Genomic DNA, 18,911 nt, shown 5'->3' with positions numbered 1-18,911 from the left:
TGATGGAATGCAAAAACTTGTTACACATTGAGAAAACTGTATCAGTGTAAACGGGGATTATATTGAAAAATAAATACTGCATTTTGTAGCTAAGGTATTGTACTTATTTATTTTGTATTTCATTCCAACATCTCCTTTCATTTTCATGTAACACATATATGGGCAAGATTTATCAGCCGAGCCTCATATTTCAAACTTCTATCATGATTAAAAAATAAATTATTCAACAAATCTCCTCAATCTAGTCAAAAAATAATAAAAGATTCGAACATTCTTTGTTCATTGTGAGCTCTTTTGTCATTAATTATCTTTTTTTCACATGGTGCATAAAAATTAATCAAAAACAGGTCAAAGTACATACAATAAAACAAATCTACCTGATAACGGTTCTACAAGATTCCTTAAGCATAAGATTATGCTTAAGGAATCATCCATGATAAGCATAATCTTATAATATAATTCTTCATGGTTGATCATAATCAACCATGAGGTGAAGAATACCTTAAGTTTATGCCAAATTAAGTTATAAAGAGGATCATAGCTACCAAATCAGATCTTAATTATTTATAACCTGTATGAACATACACTAAGAGGTTGTATAGTACGAGTTCATTGTGGGTTGAAGACTGCTTTAAGTCTTTCCAAGTCTATTCCATCAACAGAGTTTAAAGATGTTCATTTAGCATGGGGCTTTACTCATGCTAAATGTCCTGTTTTTCACAGGTGTAGCTCTCTATTTAAGAACATCTGCCATGAAACATTTACTTGTTTACAAGAATGCAAACCTTTTGTTTTTTATTCTTATTTTTTATAAGGCTTTTTCCAAAGAAAAGAATGCATTTTTGAGATATGTAATGTAGCACATTAAAAATTATTAAGTTGTAGAAGCTGAAATTTCATGCTAATCTTTTAAAATATTATATGCTGATGTTAATATTATTTATTAAGATAATTATTTTTAATTTTTATAATTGTACTATTTACTGTTAAAGTTTAATGACTTATTTTACAGTATGTATTTAGAATTCATTATTAAAAAAGGGAGTGGTAAGTTTTTTAGCACTAGCTTGTAGAATAATTACCAGTTACCAGTCTAAGGTGATAAAATATACCTATCTATTAATAAAAATAAACACTTTCTTCTTTACTGTTACACTGTAGTACCAGAAATATGAAGTGTTGAAGTATTAACTGTGTTACTAATCAAGAAATAAAAATTGGTAACTGAATTTTATGTGATCTTTCACAATGATAAATCTTTTAAGTATAAAAATCAAAATTCTGTTGAATTAGTTTGTGTTCAATAATATAAAATGTACAAGATTAGTAGAGGTAAAATACCACCCAAAAGATATAATTCTAGCACTTTATTTTTTTCTAAACTTTATACTAGCCTCAAAGTTTTGGAAACTTTTTAAGTACGAGGCACATTCATAAAATAAAGTTGATCGGGTTATATTTAAATATTACAGGGTCTAAACACAGTTTCACACATGCAGGGCCATCTGTTGGCTATTTACAAAGCCACTGCAGCTGTTGTTTTGATATAGTAGTTGTTTGCTTGCTGGTGAATGCAGATCGCAATGTCAGTGAATGCCAGTTGTGAAGTGAGTACTGTGATTCGATTTCTGTGTGCAAAAGGATCTTGAGCTACTGAAATTCATCAGGACTTCTGCCTAGTGTATGGCCCTACAGTAACGAGTGAAGAAAATGTTAGACAATAGTGTTGAGATTTTAAAAATGGCCGTACAAATGTACATGTCAAAGAGTGGAATGGCAGGCCCAGTATTCAGACCGATGAAATCATTGAACAAATGAACTGAAAACTGTGATCAGTGCTCTGGCTGATGAATTTTTGCATGTTGGAAGCACCTCTATCTACATGATTGTCACAAAAAAGCTCGGATATCAAAAATTGTGTGCAAACTGGGCATTGAAAATGCTCAAGAACAACACAGAGAACAAAGAATGTGCAATGGAAGAGCGTTTTTGGACCACTATAGACAAGATGGAGATGATTTGTTTTCCCACATCGTTATTGGTGATGAGACACAGATATCCTACACCATTGCAGAATTGAAACAACAGTCAAAGCAAAGGTGCCATTCAAGTTCCCCAAAACCAAAAAAGTTTAAGCAATCTCTGTACTAGAGTCGAAAAATGTTGGCTACCGTTTTTTTGGATGAAAACATCATCATTTTGGTTGATTTCATGGAATATGGATCAACAATTACAACTGATGTGTACTGCAAAATGCTTACCAAACTGAGATATGAGATCCAAAATTGACGGTGCGGGAAACTGTTGTCTGAAATAATTCTCCTTCACGACAACGTGCGTCCTCACACCGCTGCCTTAACCTAGAAGAAGATTCAAGATTTTCGTTGGGAACTTTCTGACCACCCTCCATACAGTCCTTGTAGGCTGCTAACATTAGGCAGTTAGACTCATACAAATATCACCCTGTTTATCATTCTTCTGTCAGAAAAAAGGAATGTAAATCCTGTTTACAATCTGTAACCTGCAGTATAATGTAACAGAATATCCTATCGTTTAAGATTTTTGTAGTGTATATGCTGCTGTTATTTGTGTATCTATATTTTAGAATACGGAATTTGTTATAACTTTTCCATCTTCTTGTGAATTACATCAATTAAAATCATTTCCTTTGGTACTGAAAATTTAAAAACATAATTCTACAGTTGCTTTGGAAAATCTAAGTTTTGGTTAAGCTGGGTTTGGATAACTGGGATCTAATGTATTTTAACTGTTATATGTTTTCAAATCACCTTTGTGCTTGTGTAAAATTATCAAAATGAGGCAAAACATCAGTATTAAAAATACAAATGAAGATTTTAAACAACTAAAAAAAAAAGAAGGAATAGCAAAACATGCACACAAAATAGATATAATACAGATATAATATAAATTTCAGAAAAATGTTAGATAAATTATTGTTCAAACTGATATAAAAAATAATTTACCTTTGTTGAAGGACACAAGCGAAATGTAACAAGCCTTTTAGGAATAAATCTGAGGAGGAATTCTTTTATTGTAAGTTGTTTTGGTGATACATAAACAAGAACTTTTCTTGCTTTTGGCAATTTTTCACCTTGAATGCTTAAAAGTCGAGCTTCATAGCAGATATTATGGTTTCTTACATTTTTATGTACCATTGCTGCATCACTGCCTATGTATAAAAATTTAACAGTAATGTAAATAATGATAAAAATAACATATGTAATATATTTTCAATCTTTTGTCTATTTATAAAGAATAACAAAAGAAAATTAATGAATTTATCCTTTTTTAAATTTTAATGTAATTTATGATAACAATAATCTACTCCAGCCAAAATTTGGGCTGATTATAGTCTGGCCAATGAAAAGAAACTTGAGTTTGACCACCACTTATCATTTTTTAACTAAAACCATAGAAAATAATGTAGTACATATGAAATAAAATTTGTTTTGTTTCTTCTACATTATTTTATAAAGAACTTTAATGAAAAATTAAACTATTTTATGAATGTAATTTAGTAAATACCTGTATCAGATCTTAATATTACAAAATATATATTGCTTTATATCAGTACACTTAATATTTCTGTATGGTTCTTGATGAAATACTGAGCTATTATAACTAAAAAAAAATATTGTTCTAAAAGATGGGTAATTAGTGCCTTAATACAGCTGATATTTTTAGTAGTAAATTGTAGTTTATACACTCAGCAAGGTGCTTGAGACTTTCCCTCAGAACATGTTTTTTTATTTTAAGTATGATTCTAATTCTATATATAACTATATTTATAAACTTCTACTATATCTGATTGTCACTGTTACAAATCACTTAGAATTGGTAACTGAAATTAATACAATTTTTTTCAAAACAGCGAACTGAAATTTCATAAGAGTATAAATAAATAACCATTTGAAGATATCGTAATTATACATTTTGCTGAATTGCTTTGTTGAAGTTAATGAACTCAAAAACTGAATGTATAAAAAAAAGGCAGGCTGTTAAACATTTTCCTGAGATTATAAATGTTATGTTTCTTGCAATTTAAAGAAGTTCTTATAAAGGTAATTTAAAACAAAACAGGCTTTAAATATATTTAATTACATTATTATTATTAATGTTAGTAACAAAAATTATAACTGTTAAATTCAGATGGTTTCTTTCATTAAGTTTTTTGATAAATTATAAAAGGGAATCTATCATAAAATTTTAAAACTTTTATAATAGATTTACAAAGAATGTAAAAAGAGTACAATAATACATAATAAAATAATAGGACAAGTAAGGAAGGACTTAAGAGTTAAGACAAATGCTACTTTTTTTTTTTGTCTTCAGTCATTTGACTGGTTTGATGCTACATGTGTAAGTGAAAAATGGATGATGAAGAAGAGGAAGGGGAAGTAGATTAAGGCTCTGAGATGTGGGTATGGAGAAGGATGGAGAGAGTAACATAGATAGATAAAATGAGGAATGAGGAGTCACGAACAGGATTAAAGATGAAAGAGCACTTGTGGAACATATAAATAAAAGGAAAGTAGCTGGGGGAGTGGAATCTTGGGATTGAAAGAATCATTAGAAAGAGAAAGGAAAAAGGAGGAAGAATAATAATAATGAAATTAACAGATGAGGTGAAGATTAGATACTGCAAGGGTATAAAGGAAAAGGCTTGGGACAGAGATGGATGGAGAGAGCAGTAGTGTACGGGACCTGCTGCTGCTAGATAAAATACTAGATGATGATGGAGATGAATAGTTTGATACAAATAAAACAAAAAAATGTATATATATATTTAAAAAAAATTAAAACAAAGCAAATAAAAACCATTAATAATCAGTCAATTAATTTTTTTTTACAAACAAAACTAAAAGAATCAACCAATACATTTATTTTATTTTTAACTTTTTATATTAAAGAAATATATAATTTTTATAATTTTGTAAGTAATACTTAATTAATACTATCTGGAAAAGGGAAAATCTTTTGATGTCAGATGAAAGTGATAATAAACATTAGGATTACAACATACACAATAACAAGAAACTCACATTAAAGATAAAAATAATGATAATAATGTCTTGCAATAGATTATCACAATGTCTTGAAAATACTATTAACATTTTACATCCAGGGCTGTACTTAGGTTCATTACATATAGCTGGTGAACAGAGCTCTGAGATTTCTTTCTGAAATAGTGGTCATTTGTTTTCAATAGCTCTAATCTGCCTTCCAAGATCAGTTCAACACAAAGACTGGACTTTTGGCTTCATCTGTAGATCATGTATGTTTGAGAACAATTTTGGACACAGATTTTTATACAACCTTTTGAGCTGGCAATGTGAAGTTGAAATGACAGCAGGTGGAACAGGATGTACATCCCCTCCCAACAAAAACAAGTATGTAGTGAGGTGCACATATGTCGGTGCATAGGAGGCCTGAAAGTTTTGGTGAGCACAGACCTGGAGTCAGTGCAGAAACTGTGCATCCACTTTTTGTCATGACATATGCTGGTCCACCAGAGTACTGAGTTGGATCTCTATTGGATTGTTATAGTACCAGGTTGGACCCAGAGTACCAGACTGGTAGCTCTGGTGGGTAGTGGACTCTCGCAGCTAGCCACCTGGAAGGAATAAATGGCCTACGAATGCTTTTGAACAATTACATGTGACAAAGGGTTCTTGTAAATAGCCTAATTTGGAATCTTCGATTCGAAATGGGAAAAGAATTTGGAGTCTGTGCATATTCTTAAAGAAGTGAGGAGTCTGCAGAGAACTATTAACACTAACAATTTTCCCATACTTAGGTATTTGGTGATTACAAGAGAAGATGGTAATTTTGTAAATGTAAACTCTTTTCTTATTTTGTGTGAAATAACTAGTGAAAAGAAATACATACAACATTTAATGATTTTTACAATGAAACAACCAATAAAAGCCAGTAAATAAATAAATCTTTTATTCTGAGAGGAATGAACATAATAATACTCTATATAGATCAAGTCATAAGATAGTTATAAATATTAAAAACAAATTATAAGATAAAAATAGATTTAACTAAAGTCCACATTAATTATTTAAACACAAATACATAGAACGATGTTAAGGTAATAACCAAAAACAAAAAAAAGGTTACACCAAAAAATCATAAATATATTAAATATAAAAAAATGACTACAGTCTTATTAGAATATAACTTCAAAAAATATGGGTGAGTGTGCTGTAAATGTTGTGCCTCACAACAACCTTAATACATTAAAGAGTGTTATTGTTAGTCACTAACTGCTTAATTGCCCTGAGCAGGAAATTGTGGAGTAATTGTCAATACAGGGTGCCATAGAATGAAGGTAGACCACGAAAAGAAACTGTGAAGTTCTGGCTTCTGCTTCTCATGTTCTCACTTTTATTATTTAACAGACCTTGCTTACCGAGAAAGTGTGTGTTGGATAAATTGTCTAGATGTGTGAACTTTCGTTTTGCAACCTATGTGATGTTTCAGATGCAACAATTTGGTCATATTGCAGTTTGGTGTGAGAAACAACAAATATATAAATAAAGTGTGGAAAATATGAAGGTGAGCCATGCAGTGATCCTCCTATCTGCATTAATTATAAAGGGCCAGTTGAAAAACAGCATGTTTACAAAGCTTCTCAAAAAGCAAACACATTACAACATGAGATCAGCTATTTTGAAATAAAAAAAGTTGTAAACCAAGAGCAATAATAACAAATGCTCATGAATTGGCCTACTGTAAATGTTGATGTAGAAAAAATTCTTAATTAGATTCTTATTCTGCCTGAGGTGCAGATCATAAATACATTGTCTTCCAGTTCATTCATATTGTCCGACTTGGAGGCTGAGAGCTATATGGGTGACAATATTGCAACTGATCATGAGCAAGGTCATTGAATGGGAAAAAAGGTTTGGCCAAAAGGGAAACCACAAATTAAAAAAAAAATCAATTAATGTAACTGAAACAATAGCGCAGAGAATGTAAGTGAATGTCTATCTAACTTTCACAGTATGCAACTTTTAATTGATGAAATAATTCCATTAGAGTTTGCTTACAGGAAACACATCTCTTAAAGATAAATCCACTGTAGGTAAAGGCATATTTTCATTGAAAGGATTAACTAGCTAATTTAGTATCAGGAGGAGGAGTAGTAATCTTAACAGCAGAAGGAAATGCTACTCCGGCAGTTGATCAAAAGATGACATATTGAGAATGAAGTAAATTTAATAGCATTAGTTATGCCTGAGAAAGTATATACTTATATGAGGGCTATCCAGAAAGTAACTTACGTTTTGAAATAAAAAACCAACCAAATAAAAAAAAGAAATTTTATTATATACATTTGAAAGGGACAATCTTAAACTATTTTTCTACATAGTTGCCATTTCACTTGAGGCACTTATTATAATGATGCACAAGCTTTTCAATTCCTTCTCTGTAGAAATCTGGTGCCTTAGATTTTTGGCACCCATCTTGTACAAAACTTATGATAACCAAGCTTCCCTGATAAAATTTCATGCAGTAAACTTCGTGAAAATTGGGGGAAATGAAGCAAGAGTTTTGTAATTGTAATGTGGTGATTTTCATGAATTTTATTGTTGATTTTCATCATCAGTCACAAGGCTACGCCGACCACTGTGGTCCTCATCATGAAAACTGGTGCAACCATTTTTAAACTGAATGAACCACGGCCTCACTCCACCATCACTCATTATTCCATCTCCATATACTCACAAAATTGCCGATGAGTTTCCATTGGTTTGAAGTTTTTTGCCACTAAAATCCTAATCACTGAACGCACTTCACAACTTGCAGGATTTTCTACTGAAGCGCATATTTCAATAATTCACAACAAACAAAGTAGAAAAATCACAGTCCACACGCTATGACAGCTTGATCCGTACTGAGTGTAGAAACGTTTTGATACCAAGTTGGCGGCTCTATCCCCACCCATCTCTACACTAGGCACAAATGTAAGTTACTTTCTAGACCACCCTTGTATTTCAAAAACAATGGGAATCCCATCAGGTCAACTAATTCCTTAGTGGATACCTCATGGTGATACTGGCATCAAAGAGAAGAAAAGAGCATACAGTACTTTCAAATGCACCCAACGAACCATTTTATGAAATGTAGGCAGTTTTCTAAGAGATTAATTCTCAATGCCAAAAAATCATCATGACAGAAATATGCAGGATCTATAAATAATTCCTGTATGACATGAGATGTGTGAAAAAAGTTAAATCAATAGCTGGATGATTGCCCTTCTATTCAATTATTTTCCTTAAAAATGGTGAGAGTATGTTCAATTTTCAGAACTTTTTGAACTTCTGGCAACTCAATATAAATCCATAAGCACGACAGAAAATTATCGTAACAATTTTAAGAGGCATAAAATAAATAATGAAAACAATATAAACTTTCAAACTGAAACAATGTTGACATATAATGAGAATTTCAATATCAAACAATTTATCCATGCTTTGTCAAAATTTAATAATTCTACACTTAGTCTAGATCACATTCAATGTATTATGTTAAAACAGCAAAGTCTAAGTGCAAAAAGAAGAATTCTGGACTTGTATAATGAGATGTGGTATAAAGGGGCTTATTCAAGACAATAAAAGAAAGCAATTATAAACTTTATTCTAAAGAAAGACAAAAGTCCTGAAAGAGAGATTCTCCAAGTTACAGGTCAATATCTTACATGTGCTATTGGCAAGATTTTTAAGAGGTTGGTTAACTACAGATTCACATAAGAGTTAGAAAAAGAAAACTGGATATCACAACATCAAACTGTTTATTAATAGCTTTATTCCACTACCAATTAGATGATCAATTTAGAAGATGCCATCCTGAATGCTTTTATACAAAGAAGAATTTAAGCCTTTTTTGCATAAAGAATTCATTGCTGGAGTCCATTGCTGTTTTCTTTGATCTAGCAGAGCCATTCAATATGATGTGTAAATATGGAATTCTGGAGCAACTGCAAGTTGGTAGGTTAGAGGTAAGATGCCTATACTGATAGGTAACTACATATTTTGTGTACGTGTTGAACTGTATGTCTGCTAATAGTACCCTTGAAAATAGTGTTCCACAGGGATCACCCATTTGCGGCATCTTATTTATAATTACGATCAATAAATAAATCTCTGTCTGCCTAATGATGTCAGTAAGAGTAAAGCTTAGTAGTATTTTATGTGCGTGTCATATAGCAGTGGTGAAACATAAGCTATAAAATGCTAAAGACTGCGTATTAGATAAAGCTAAATTTAACAGTTTCCAATTTTCTCCTTTGAAAATCTGTTGTGTCCATTTTTTGCAGAAAACATTTAGTGCATTTGAATCCAAGATTCTTAATGGCCATACGATTGAATATAAAAATAGCAGGATTAAATCAGGATTTGAATGTTTGAATGACCAGGATTCATAAGTCTAACATTTGATAAATTTTTCAATGGATATGTACATAGAAGAAATTGCAACAAAATTCATGAACTCTTAATAATACATAACGTACATCAATATCTGGTTATCAGGCGTAAAAAAACAAAGATTAAAACTACACATAGAGGTACAATATTGAATTGATAAGTTATCCACCAAGGACAGGTATCAATTACAGAGAAATTGATACTGTTACCTTCTCTGAAAAATGCTGAAAGTCCACTTGCTCGCCCTCTAGATTTCTCTTTTAGGGCTCCTGAAAAAGCAGCAATATAAAAAATCATTTAAAGTAGAAGAAGGCAGAGTTTTTAAATTTTTCACTGATCAGGTTTCACATAAACAAATAATATGTGACTGACCAATAAAACATTCAGCAAGATATCATTCCATGATATGAACCTTGAACATTCCAAGATATCAATATCAAATCACTGTTCAATATCAACAACTTTATTTTTATGAATACCAGTCTGAAAATAATTGTTATTTAGGCCTTTCCAAAGCATTTTGTTTTTTCAGTGCATTATCACTTCTGATTGGGCCCTTTCTTTGATCTAATTCACCATAGGACCTCCACCTCTAGCTGATGTAGAATTTTCTTTTGTTGCCTCCTTCCACGTGATTGCCCCTCTTTATCTGATCCTTCCATATGATGCCCCTCCTTATCTGATCCTTCCATCTTTGATATAGTAGCCTAGCCCAAATTTGCCCTTTCATTCTTCTCTTTTTGCTTAAGCTGCTCGGATATCAGTAGCGTATTTACCAACAGTTTATCAACTAACAGAAAAACTTTACAGTTATAAGCTCTAGCTTTTTTCATACAAAGATTTTTAACTTGTATCTTATTTCTATTATTTCCAGCGTGCAGTCACAAGAAATAGAGTATTCACTTCCTTTAAGATTTCTGAATCTTTCCAGCATGTCAAGATTTTTAATGTATAAAATAAATTTGACTAGGATAGGTTGATTCACTACCTGCCCAGGTATAAACATTATATTAATGTCATTCAAGGCAATATCATTTTTAAAATATTACAAAGACATCAACACTATACTATCATTTTTAAGCTCTGAATGGCCTTTCATCAGAATTATACTTCAGATTATACATTACAATTTGTTTTTCTAAATATGAAAAATTCAAAGTGATAAGTATTAATTTCTCTCTTTAATATTTCAATTAAATTTTTATTATTTTTTTAATAACTATCAATTTATATTGTAAATGTTTACTTCAATTTCAACATTTTTAATAGCCTTTGATAAATCTTCATTAACCTCACTTATTTTTATATTTACCTCTTTAAAGTGCTTTTCCATTTCATTGCATAAAATCAAAATAATTGTAAATTTTAATTTTTAACCTTTTATAAAATAAATGTGTGTATTTTTTTAATTTTACATATTCATATTTTTATTTTTGTTATTTAAATTTAAAATATAAATTAATATTGTTAATTAACTCATTTTTTTGTTTTACAGAATCAGAATTAGAGAATAAGGAACAACATATAAATTACCTATGTAAGATATAATACTCTCAATTCTGACTTTAAATAGACAATTTGCCTGGTACAAAGTTCTAAAAGTAAAAAAAAATACATTTTCACTCTCTTTCTCCTATCTTACCTTGACTATTAAATTTTATACACAGCCATTACATAGGGTAACAGAGAAAAAATTCTCAGGAAATGGCCTAAATATTCCAACACAAATTAAAATAAACACAAAGACCTCTTAGTACAATATTAATCAGAAAAAAAAACAGTATAAGTTATTTGAGTACATATTTTGTGCACATTGAAGAGATGCAGAAAATTCAGATTTATAATTTTTTTAAAATCAGTATCGTTTAAAAATTCAATGAAAGAGTAATATTTTTCTGTAAAAGAAAATCTTTAAATTTTATTTTAAATAAAATTGTGAATTTAAATGGTTCAGTAATTTATTAAACATTAAGTTGCTAAAGTGAGTACTAGTTCAGTAATTTATTAAACATTAAGTTGCTAAAGTGAGTACTAGTTTTAGTATATTATTATTAAGCACTACTTGTATTCGTTGCAAAGAAGTAAGTAAATAAGTTGGTAATTTCATAAATTGAATATTTTATTTAGTTATATGAAAACAGTTCTATTGTCTGGCTTGATAGAGGTACATTTTTTAAGAATAAGTGGTTATTTTTTTAGTAAAGATTGCACATTCATAATTATAAATACATGGATAAGTTAACATTTCTATTTTACAAAATACTGGTCTATATTACTCATACTTATGGGTATCAAATAAACACGAGAACCAATTTTTGTGTTTAAAAAGTCATTCTGATTTTTTGAAGGAGCCCCAAAAAATGATATTCAGACAGGAGGAATATTTGATAAGCATAACAAATATTTAATTTACAAACTTAGCGTTTTATTAAGACATTTCAAAGCAAATAGTATGGCTTGATTTTGTTATAAATGAAATCAATTTGATCACTGCAAGAGGATTTGTCATCTAATAAAATAAGGAAATTTTGCTTTGTGGACAACAGAAACAATATCATTAATGGACATTCTATCCATCAACCAGCAATGTTACAGTTACATCTATCTGAGAAGCACAATGCTATGTTTCATCCATATTTAAAATTTAACTGGTTAGAATCCATTTAGAGCTAAACTTTTGAACCGGCTAACAGAATTACCATTAATGTAGAATACTGTTGTGTCATCTGCAAAGATGGTAACAATGACCGTTTCAAGATTTTAGGGCAGGTAAGAAGATATTCTTATTGTTTTGAATAAACAATAAGAAAAGCAAGCAATCAAGCACACTTCCCTGTGGCACTCCATATTTTACATCTTCAATTGAGGACGTACATTTTACATGTGTATTCTAATCAAAAGATGAAATTTCTACTGTCTGTTTATAGTTGGTAAAATATGACTTAATCAACAGAAAACAGTTCCCCTAACAGTAAATTCTTTCATCAGTAAAAAATGCAAAACTAAGTCAAATACTTTACTGAAATTGTAAAACGCTGAAATTTGGGATCTTTTTGTTATCTACACTAATCAAAGAATTTTCTGAAAACTAGGAAAATGGCTATGTCTTTAGAAAACTTTCTACTAAAACCATGCTGCAGTACATTATGATTTTTAAGAAATTTTTATCATCTATTTTTAAAAAACTGTACAAAATACAACTATGAAATAATTTTGTAAAGTGCAGAATCATTTTTATGGACAATAATAACAACATCATTCTTAAAACAGCTGCAAAAAAACTCCATTAATGAAAGATTCAGTAATTAAATTTATAAAAAGGAGTAATAGTATTTACAACTTCTTTTAAAATATTGGCAGAAATTTCATCAATCCTTACTAAATGTTTACTGTTTATATTTAACATATAAGTTTTAACTTCCTGGATATTAACAAAACATTTAAAAAACATTATTTCAACAAAACCATTTAAAAAGTGAATGACTGAAATGGATCAGTGCTACACAGTAGGTCTAAAATGTTCCCGAACTAAATTTCTGAACTCAGTACAATTAGCGCCATCTCTCGGACAACCAAGGAACTATATAATAGGATGTCGGGCGAATGTGTGTACAAAATTTCATCATGTTTCGTCACTCCAGTGTCGAGTTATATTCGGCCGCGTGTTCATGTGACCTTGTGCGAGCTCGCGACAGAGAAGCGTGATAAAATTTTGTGTTCGACTTCAAAAATTCTTCGTTGGAACTTATTCTATGATACAGCAAGCATTCGGTGATGAAGCCGCATCTCGTACTACAACATCCACGTGGTGGAAGCAGTTTAAAGACGGCAGAGAGTCGTTGGATGACGACGAACAAAACGGGAGCCCGTCAACACCTGTTCACGACGAAAACGTTGCGAAAGTGCTCCTGCTCGAACAACCTCATCTTACCCTTCGAGCCATAGCAGAAGAGTTAAACATTGGTAAAGACGCGGTACGTACAATTCTAACAGAAAAAATGAACCGCCGAAAGGTGTGCTCTCGTTTCATTCCGTTCTTCTTGACCGAAGAACAAAAACAGCTGCATCTTTCTTGCGCTCAAGAGTGTTGAAACAGCCGATACCGACCCGAATTTTTTGCAAACGATTGTAACTGGGGATGAAAGCTGGTGTTTCGTGTATGATCCGAAAACGAAGCGTCAATCCGCTGCTTGGTTGAGTCTTGGAGCACAAAGACCGGCGAAAGTCAGGCAGCAAAAATCAAGAGTGAAAACGATGTTGAGCGCATTCTTCGACTGAAAGGACCTGAATCATCATGAATTTGTTCCAACTGGTCAAATCGTGAATTCTAAATTCTATTTGGAAGTAATGAAACGCCTGATGCATCGCATTCGTCGAATCCGGCCCGAGTATCGGGGTTGGGGGAGCTGGACTCTTTTGCACGACAATGCCCCGGCACACATGGCAACAGTTTTAACACGTTATCACGTCGCAAATTAAATCACTGTCTTATCCCACGCGCCCTATTCATTCGACTTGGCTCCAGCAGACTATTTTCTGTTCACGAAACTGAACTTGACAGGAAATACCTCCAAGATTTACTCTGTATACTCTCAAGTATATAGTCAGTGGAATACGCATGCACATTTGGGATACTGAAAGCCCCCTTACAGTAATCGAAAGTGAAAGGGACACACCAAAAGTCAATGTTAGAAGTGAGTCTCGTGTAGTACATAAGTCTAGTTAGGACTGCAAATGAATGGCACCATCGATCCGAAGTTACACTTAATTTACTAATAACTACGAGTCATCTAATATTAAAAATAATGACATTATTATCATTTAATGTTTGATAAATTGGTTACAGTTATATTTTGTTACTTAATATAACAGAACTGAATAAATATATATTCTACATCTGGGTGTGTCACTGTATGAACTGGGAGCATGTATGAATGAATATGATTATTTTAAAACTTGTAAAGCAATGTCTGTTGGAAAAGATCTATTGGTGAGCATGGAAATTACTGACTCATATGAAAATTAGAGCATTTGTAATAAATAAATAATAGAAACAGCTCTTAAGATTTCCTTTTTTTAAAAATAATTTAGTATTTTATTTTGGTTGATATAACTTATTTTCACTTGTAGTCATTTGAAATGTTATCTCTTTGGACTAGATGGGATGTACCTGTTATGTATTTACATAATTTGTAACAAGATTTTGTTGATAATACTAATATTGGAAAGGTCTTATATGTGTTTCTGTGTTATTATAAGTATTTTTTTTTTTAATTTGCCACATTGCTTGTGGATGGGAATATGCAACAACAAAAATATTTTAGGATACGGAAAATGCCATCTCTGATCAAGATTTGAACCTGGAATCTTTCAGGTGAAAGGCTAAGGTACCATCACTTTGCTGTAGAGTCCATTGGAGAAGAAATAAAAAACTAAGCAGAACAATATGCTTTATTTCCTGTTAAATTCTATGGCATCAACATACATTTGGTTTGCATATGATTTATGTCAACCACAAAAGAGACAACAAATAGCTTCCTACTGGTCTATTGTGTGGTAGAGGAAATTTGTTTAAAATCTAAGCTTGTGGTTCTATTGAGAACTCAACAAAGTTTGGATAAAATTTATTATTTCTCTATTTTGTGTAATTGCATAATATAATAATCTGGTTTGATGTTTTCATAGTTAGGTGCATTTCATAATGACGTTTAAATGTATGTTGTTATTAAAATTCAAGTGTGACAAATTAACCCTTTAATTCTTATTGCATTATCATTTTGTTTGCAACATTATTTTAATTTATTTCTTTAATTACAATTCTTTCATGTTGTTCTTATAAGTTGCAAAATTAATTTTTATTCATTTATAAAGATAATTTTGCAGCAACGTTTTTTAAGTAAATTCTTCAGTGTAATTAGACTTTTTCTGTTATGGAAAATTAAAATTTAAATATATAAAATACAATTTTTGTAATATTATACTACAGCTCATATTAATGTGAGGAAGAACTGACAAATCATACAATTAAATTAGTCCCTACGTCATTTATTACTAACTTATTTTTAAATTATGAAAAAAAAATGTTATACTTACTAGTTAAGACGATGCAATCAAAGTCCCCATTATGAAGTGTGACACCTGAATAAGCAACACGAACTCGGTAGCATCCTTCTCGAGGGAATGCGACTGTTAATCGAACACGAAGACCAGCTTCATCATAATCCAGATTACTTGTTACACCAGACTCAGGACCACATTCAGTACCGCCCAACTGTAGTGTCAAGCAATAACCCTCTATGGTTGGATGGAAACAATGTTTCAATAATCTATCTAATCTTTTTATAACTATTGAAAAATTAAATAAAATGAATGTAACAAAGAAGTTTGTAATATTTTTTGTAACTGTAGTTTGAAAAAAAAAGTTATTGTAATTCTTTATTGAAAATAATAAAACAAACCAAGAGTAAAAACTAAAAAAAAAAAACAAAAAAAAACAATGGTGAAGAAAGAATTACAAAATACTATCTCAAAACTGAAAACACGTGTTTTATTTACAACAATAATTTTACTCTTAAGCAGAAAATTAATGAAAAAAATTAATTTTATTATTAACTTAATTTATTATCATCTTAATTCTCAAATTATATAAACCCAATAATGTATGTTAGCTGCCATAACCAAATAATTATAGTGATTCATCATCATTAAATACAAGTAATTCTCTAAAATGGTACTACCATTCTTCAGTGTACCAATTATCCTAAATCAAGCTTACCAGAAAAAATGAGGAGTAAAGATGGTTTGTGCTGTCTTTTTTAGTTAACTGAATATATATTGTTGCATATCAGCACGTCTAATAAATTGACTGATATGCAGGTGTGTTCAGCCTACATGTAACAACTTTATTCTGCTCATTCAGGAAATTATCGTATAATGAATACTTTCAAAGAAGCGATTCTAAGTAGTGCTACTTGTACCTCAGATGCTTTACATGTGCATCAAAGAAAGACAGTGTTATATAATTTAAAGCAAAGATTAATTACATCCCTTTTTCAGGGAAATAGTAGATTACATACAAGCAATATAAAACGCACTTGTTTACATTTTTTCTCTTTACTTTGTAGCTCTGATAACAAACTTTTAATTCTGTAAAAAAAAGAGAATGTGTAGCTCAAAAAGCAGCTGCCTGGACACATGTCATTAAGCTAAATACACAGTCTGTCCCACAGGAAAGGTGACTCATGTGAAATAAAATACAAGATGTTGTTTATTTTTAATTTATATGACTTTTTATTCAAAATAGGCCCCTTGTGAGCCAATATACAACTGGAAGCATTGGAAATATTGTTCGATACTCAACCTTTGAAATTGGCTGTAGTACCATGGTTGTAGCTCTCTGGATATCTGAAATCATGTCAAAACGATGAAAACACTTGAAATACTGAAAACACCATGTTTCATCACCTGTTACGATGCAAGACATGAAGTCTGGGTTCCTAGCGGCCGATCTTTTCATGTCTCTGCAGTGTTCCACTCTGCAACCTTTTTAATTGTCAGTGAATGAGTGGGGCACAAAGTGACAACAGATCTTCTTTTTGCCCAAATTTTCAGTTAGAATGCACAGTTGTTCTAAGAATTCCAGTGATCTCCTCAATTAACTTGGTAGATGCACAATGATCATTTCGAAGAATTTCAGCCACTTTTTAAATGTTTTCTTCTACTTAAACTGTTGATGCTCCTGGATGTGGATCATCTTCAATACTCTCTCTACTATCACAAAACCTTGCATACCACTTCAAAACGTTTTTGCGACTAATTGATTCACTAACATAAACAGTTTGTACCATTTTAAAAGTGTCTGTGGCACTTTTACCCAATTTAAAACAAAACTTAATGTTTGCACGTTGCTCCATTGCTCTTTTCACAACTGAAGTTCAAAACATACTATTACAGTTTTGGTTATTACGAGCAGTCTGTGATACCAGCACTGTTAAATTTTAAACGGAAGGTAGTTGGAATACCACGCTAGTTAATTCATACATCCCTTCACAGATTGCATTAGTAGTTATGCAAATATAAAATCAGTTACCTTTCCTGTGAGATGGACTGTGTATATTTACTGGAAAAATAATAGACTGCAACCAATGAAGAATTAATTCTCTTCAGTATCTTTCTATTTCAGCCAGATAATTAGGCTGAATATCTATCATCAAAGGAGGTATTTTATGCAGATAGATGAAGCAGAATTGTAAAGAAAGACAAATTGAAGAATGGTTCCATTGACAGAAATTACACAAAAATATTACCATAAAATTAGGAATTTAAGATAACTATGTGGTACCTTCACTACTATAGTTTCAAATTGGATTTAAATAAAAACTTTTATGATTATGATCTATTGAAGAAAACTAACAGAAATATCCTATGAACGTGACTTAATTTTTAGTAACACAAAAAGAATTTTATTAATTTCATAAAAAGTGTTGTGTACACAGTATTAAACTGACCATACCGAGCTTTACTGCTCATTAAAACGTTAGAAAATTAATCTGGTGGATTAAGATGCACTTTGTTTATATAAGCTGGCAAGAAAGTAATTTCAGTTTTGTATGTGAAATAAAACTCAATTTTTTTTATAGAAAGATTGAACTTTAATCAATTAAATATTTTCCATTTTGTCCAATAACATTTTGCCACCTTTCTGGTAACTACATCATTCCACGCTCATAAACTTCTGGTCCTATCAGCAAAAATCTGAACAAAGTGTGATTTTAGGTCATCATCATTAGTAAAACCTTTAGTGTTCAAAGAGTTTTGCAAACTTTGAAATAAATGGTAATCTAATGGTGCAAGATCAGGTTTATATGGGGGATGTGACATCACTTCCTGAATGAGTTCTAATAATTTTCCAAATGTTATCAAAGATGTGTGAACAAAATCATTTTGGTGGAACATGATTCCTTTGCAATTTGCCAGTTCTGGCCTGTTTCTTTGATTGCTTTATTTAGTCTCATTAGTTGTTGACAGTAAACATCTGAATTGATCTGGTTCCTTGGAAGCAGCTCAAAACACATAACATCTTTGTAATCCCACAAAATTGACAGTGTGATCTTTTTTTGATGTGATGAAGCTTTCAATGTGGCTAGTGCCGGTTCATCATGCTTGGGCCTGATTGTTTTTGATTGATGTTATTGTAGATGATTTATTTTTCAACACTGGTGATGATTAGTTTCAAAAAAGGGTCAACCTCATTGTGTTTGAGATGCATATCACAAATATTGATTCGTTGTGTTAAGTGAATCTCTTTTAATTCATGTGAACCCAAATATTGAGTTTCTTAATGAGTCCAAGACATTTGATGTGATTTTCAATTGTTGAGTGCAATACATTTAATCTCTCTGCAATTTCTTGCACAGCTATATGACAGTCTGATTCAATCATGGCTTTGAATTG

General features: G+C 31.2%; 1 protein-coding gene across 1 annotated transcript in view; it reads right to left on the bottom strand.

Moving 5' to 3' along the window:
• LOC142325960 (apoptosis-resistant E3 ubiquitin protein ligase 1) overlaps positions 1 to 18,911 on the bottom strand; it is a 291,698-nt gene that overhangs the window by 43,638 nt on the left and 229,149 nt on the right. The window contains exons 7-8 of the mRNA XM_075367936.1: positions 15,552 to 15,729; positions 2,985 to 3,190 (exon numbers count right to left, since the gene is read on the bottom strand). Coding sequence (XP_075224051.1) covers positions 2,985 to 3,190; positions 15,552 to 15,729 — 384 coding nt within the window. The remainder of the gene's footprint in view (positions 1 to 2,984; positions 3,191 to 15,551; positions 15,730 to 18,911) is intronic.

This window comes from Lycorma delicatula, chromosome 6 (genome assembly GCF_047948215.1).
Source record: "Lycorma delicatula isolate Av1 chromosome 6, ASM4794821v1, whole genome shotgun sequence".
NCBI classification, from domain to species: domain Eukaryota; kingdom Metazoa; phylum Arthropoda; class Insecta; order Hemiptera; family Fulgoridae; genus Lycorma; species Lycorma delicatula.
The sequence above is the reverse complement of the archived record's forward strand: the minus strand, read 5'-3'. Positions and strand labels throughout refer to the sequence as shown.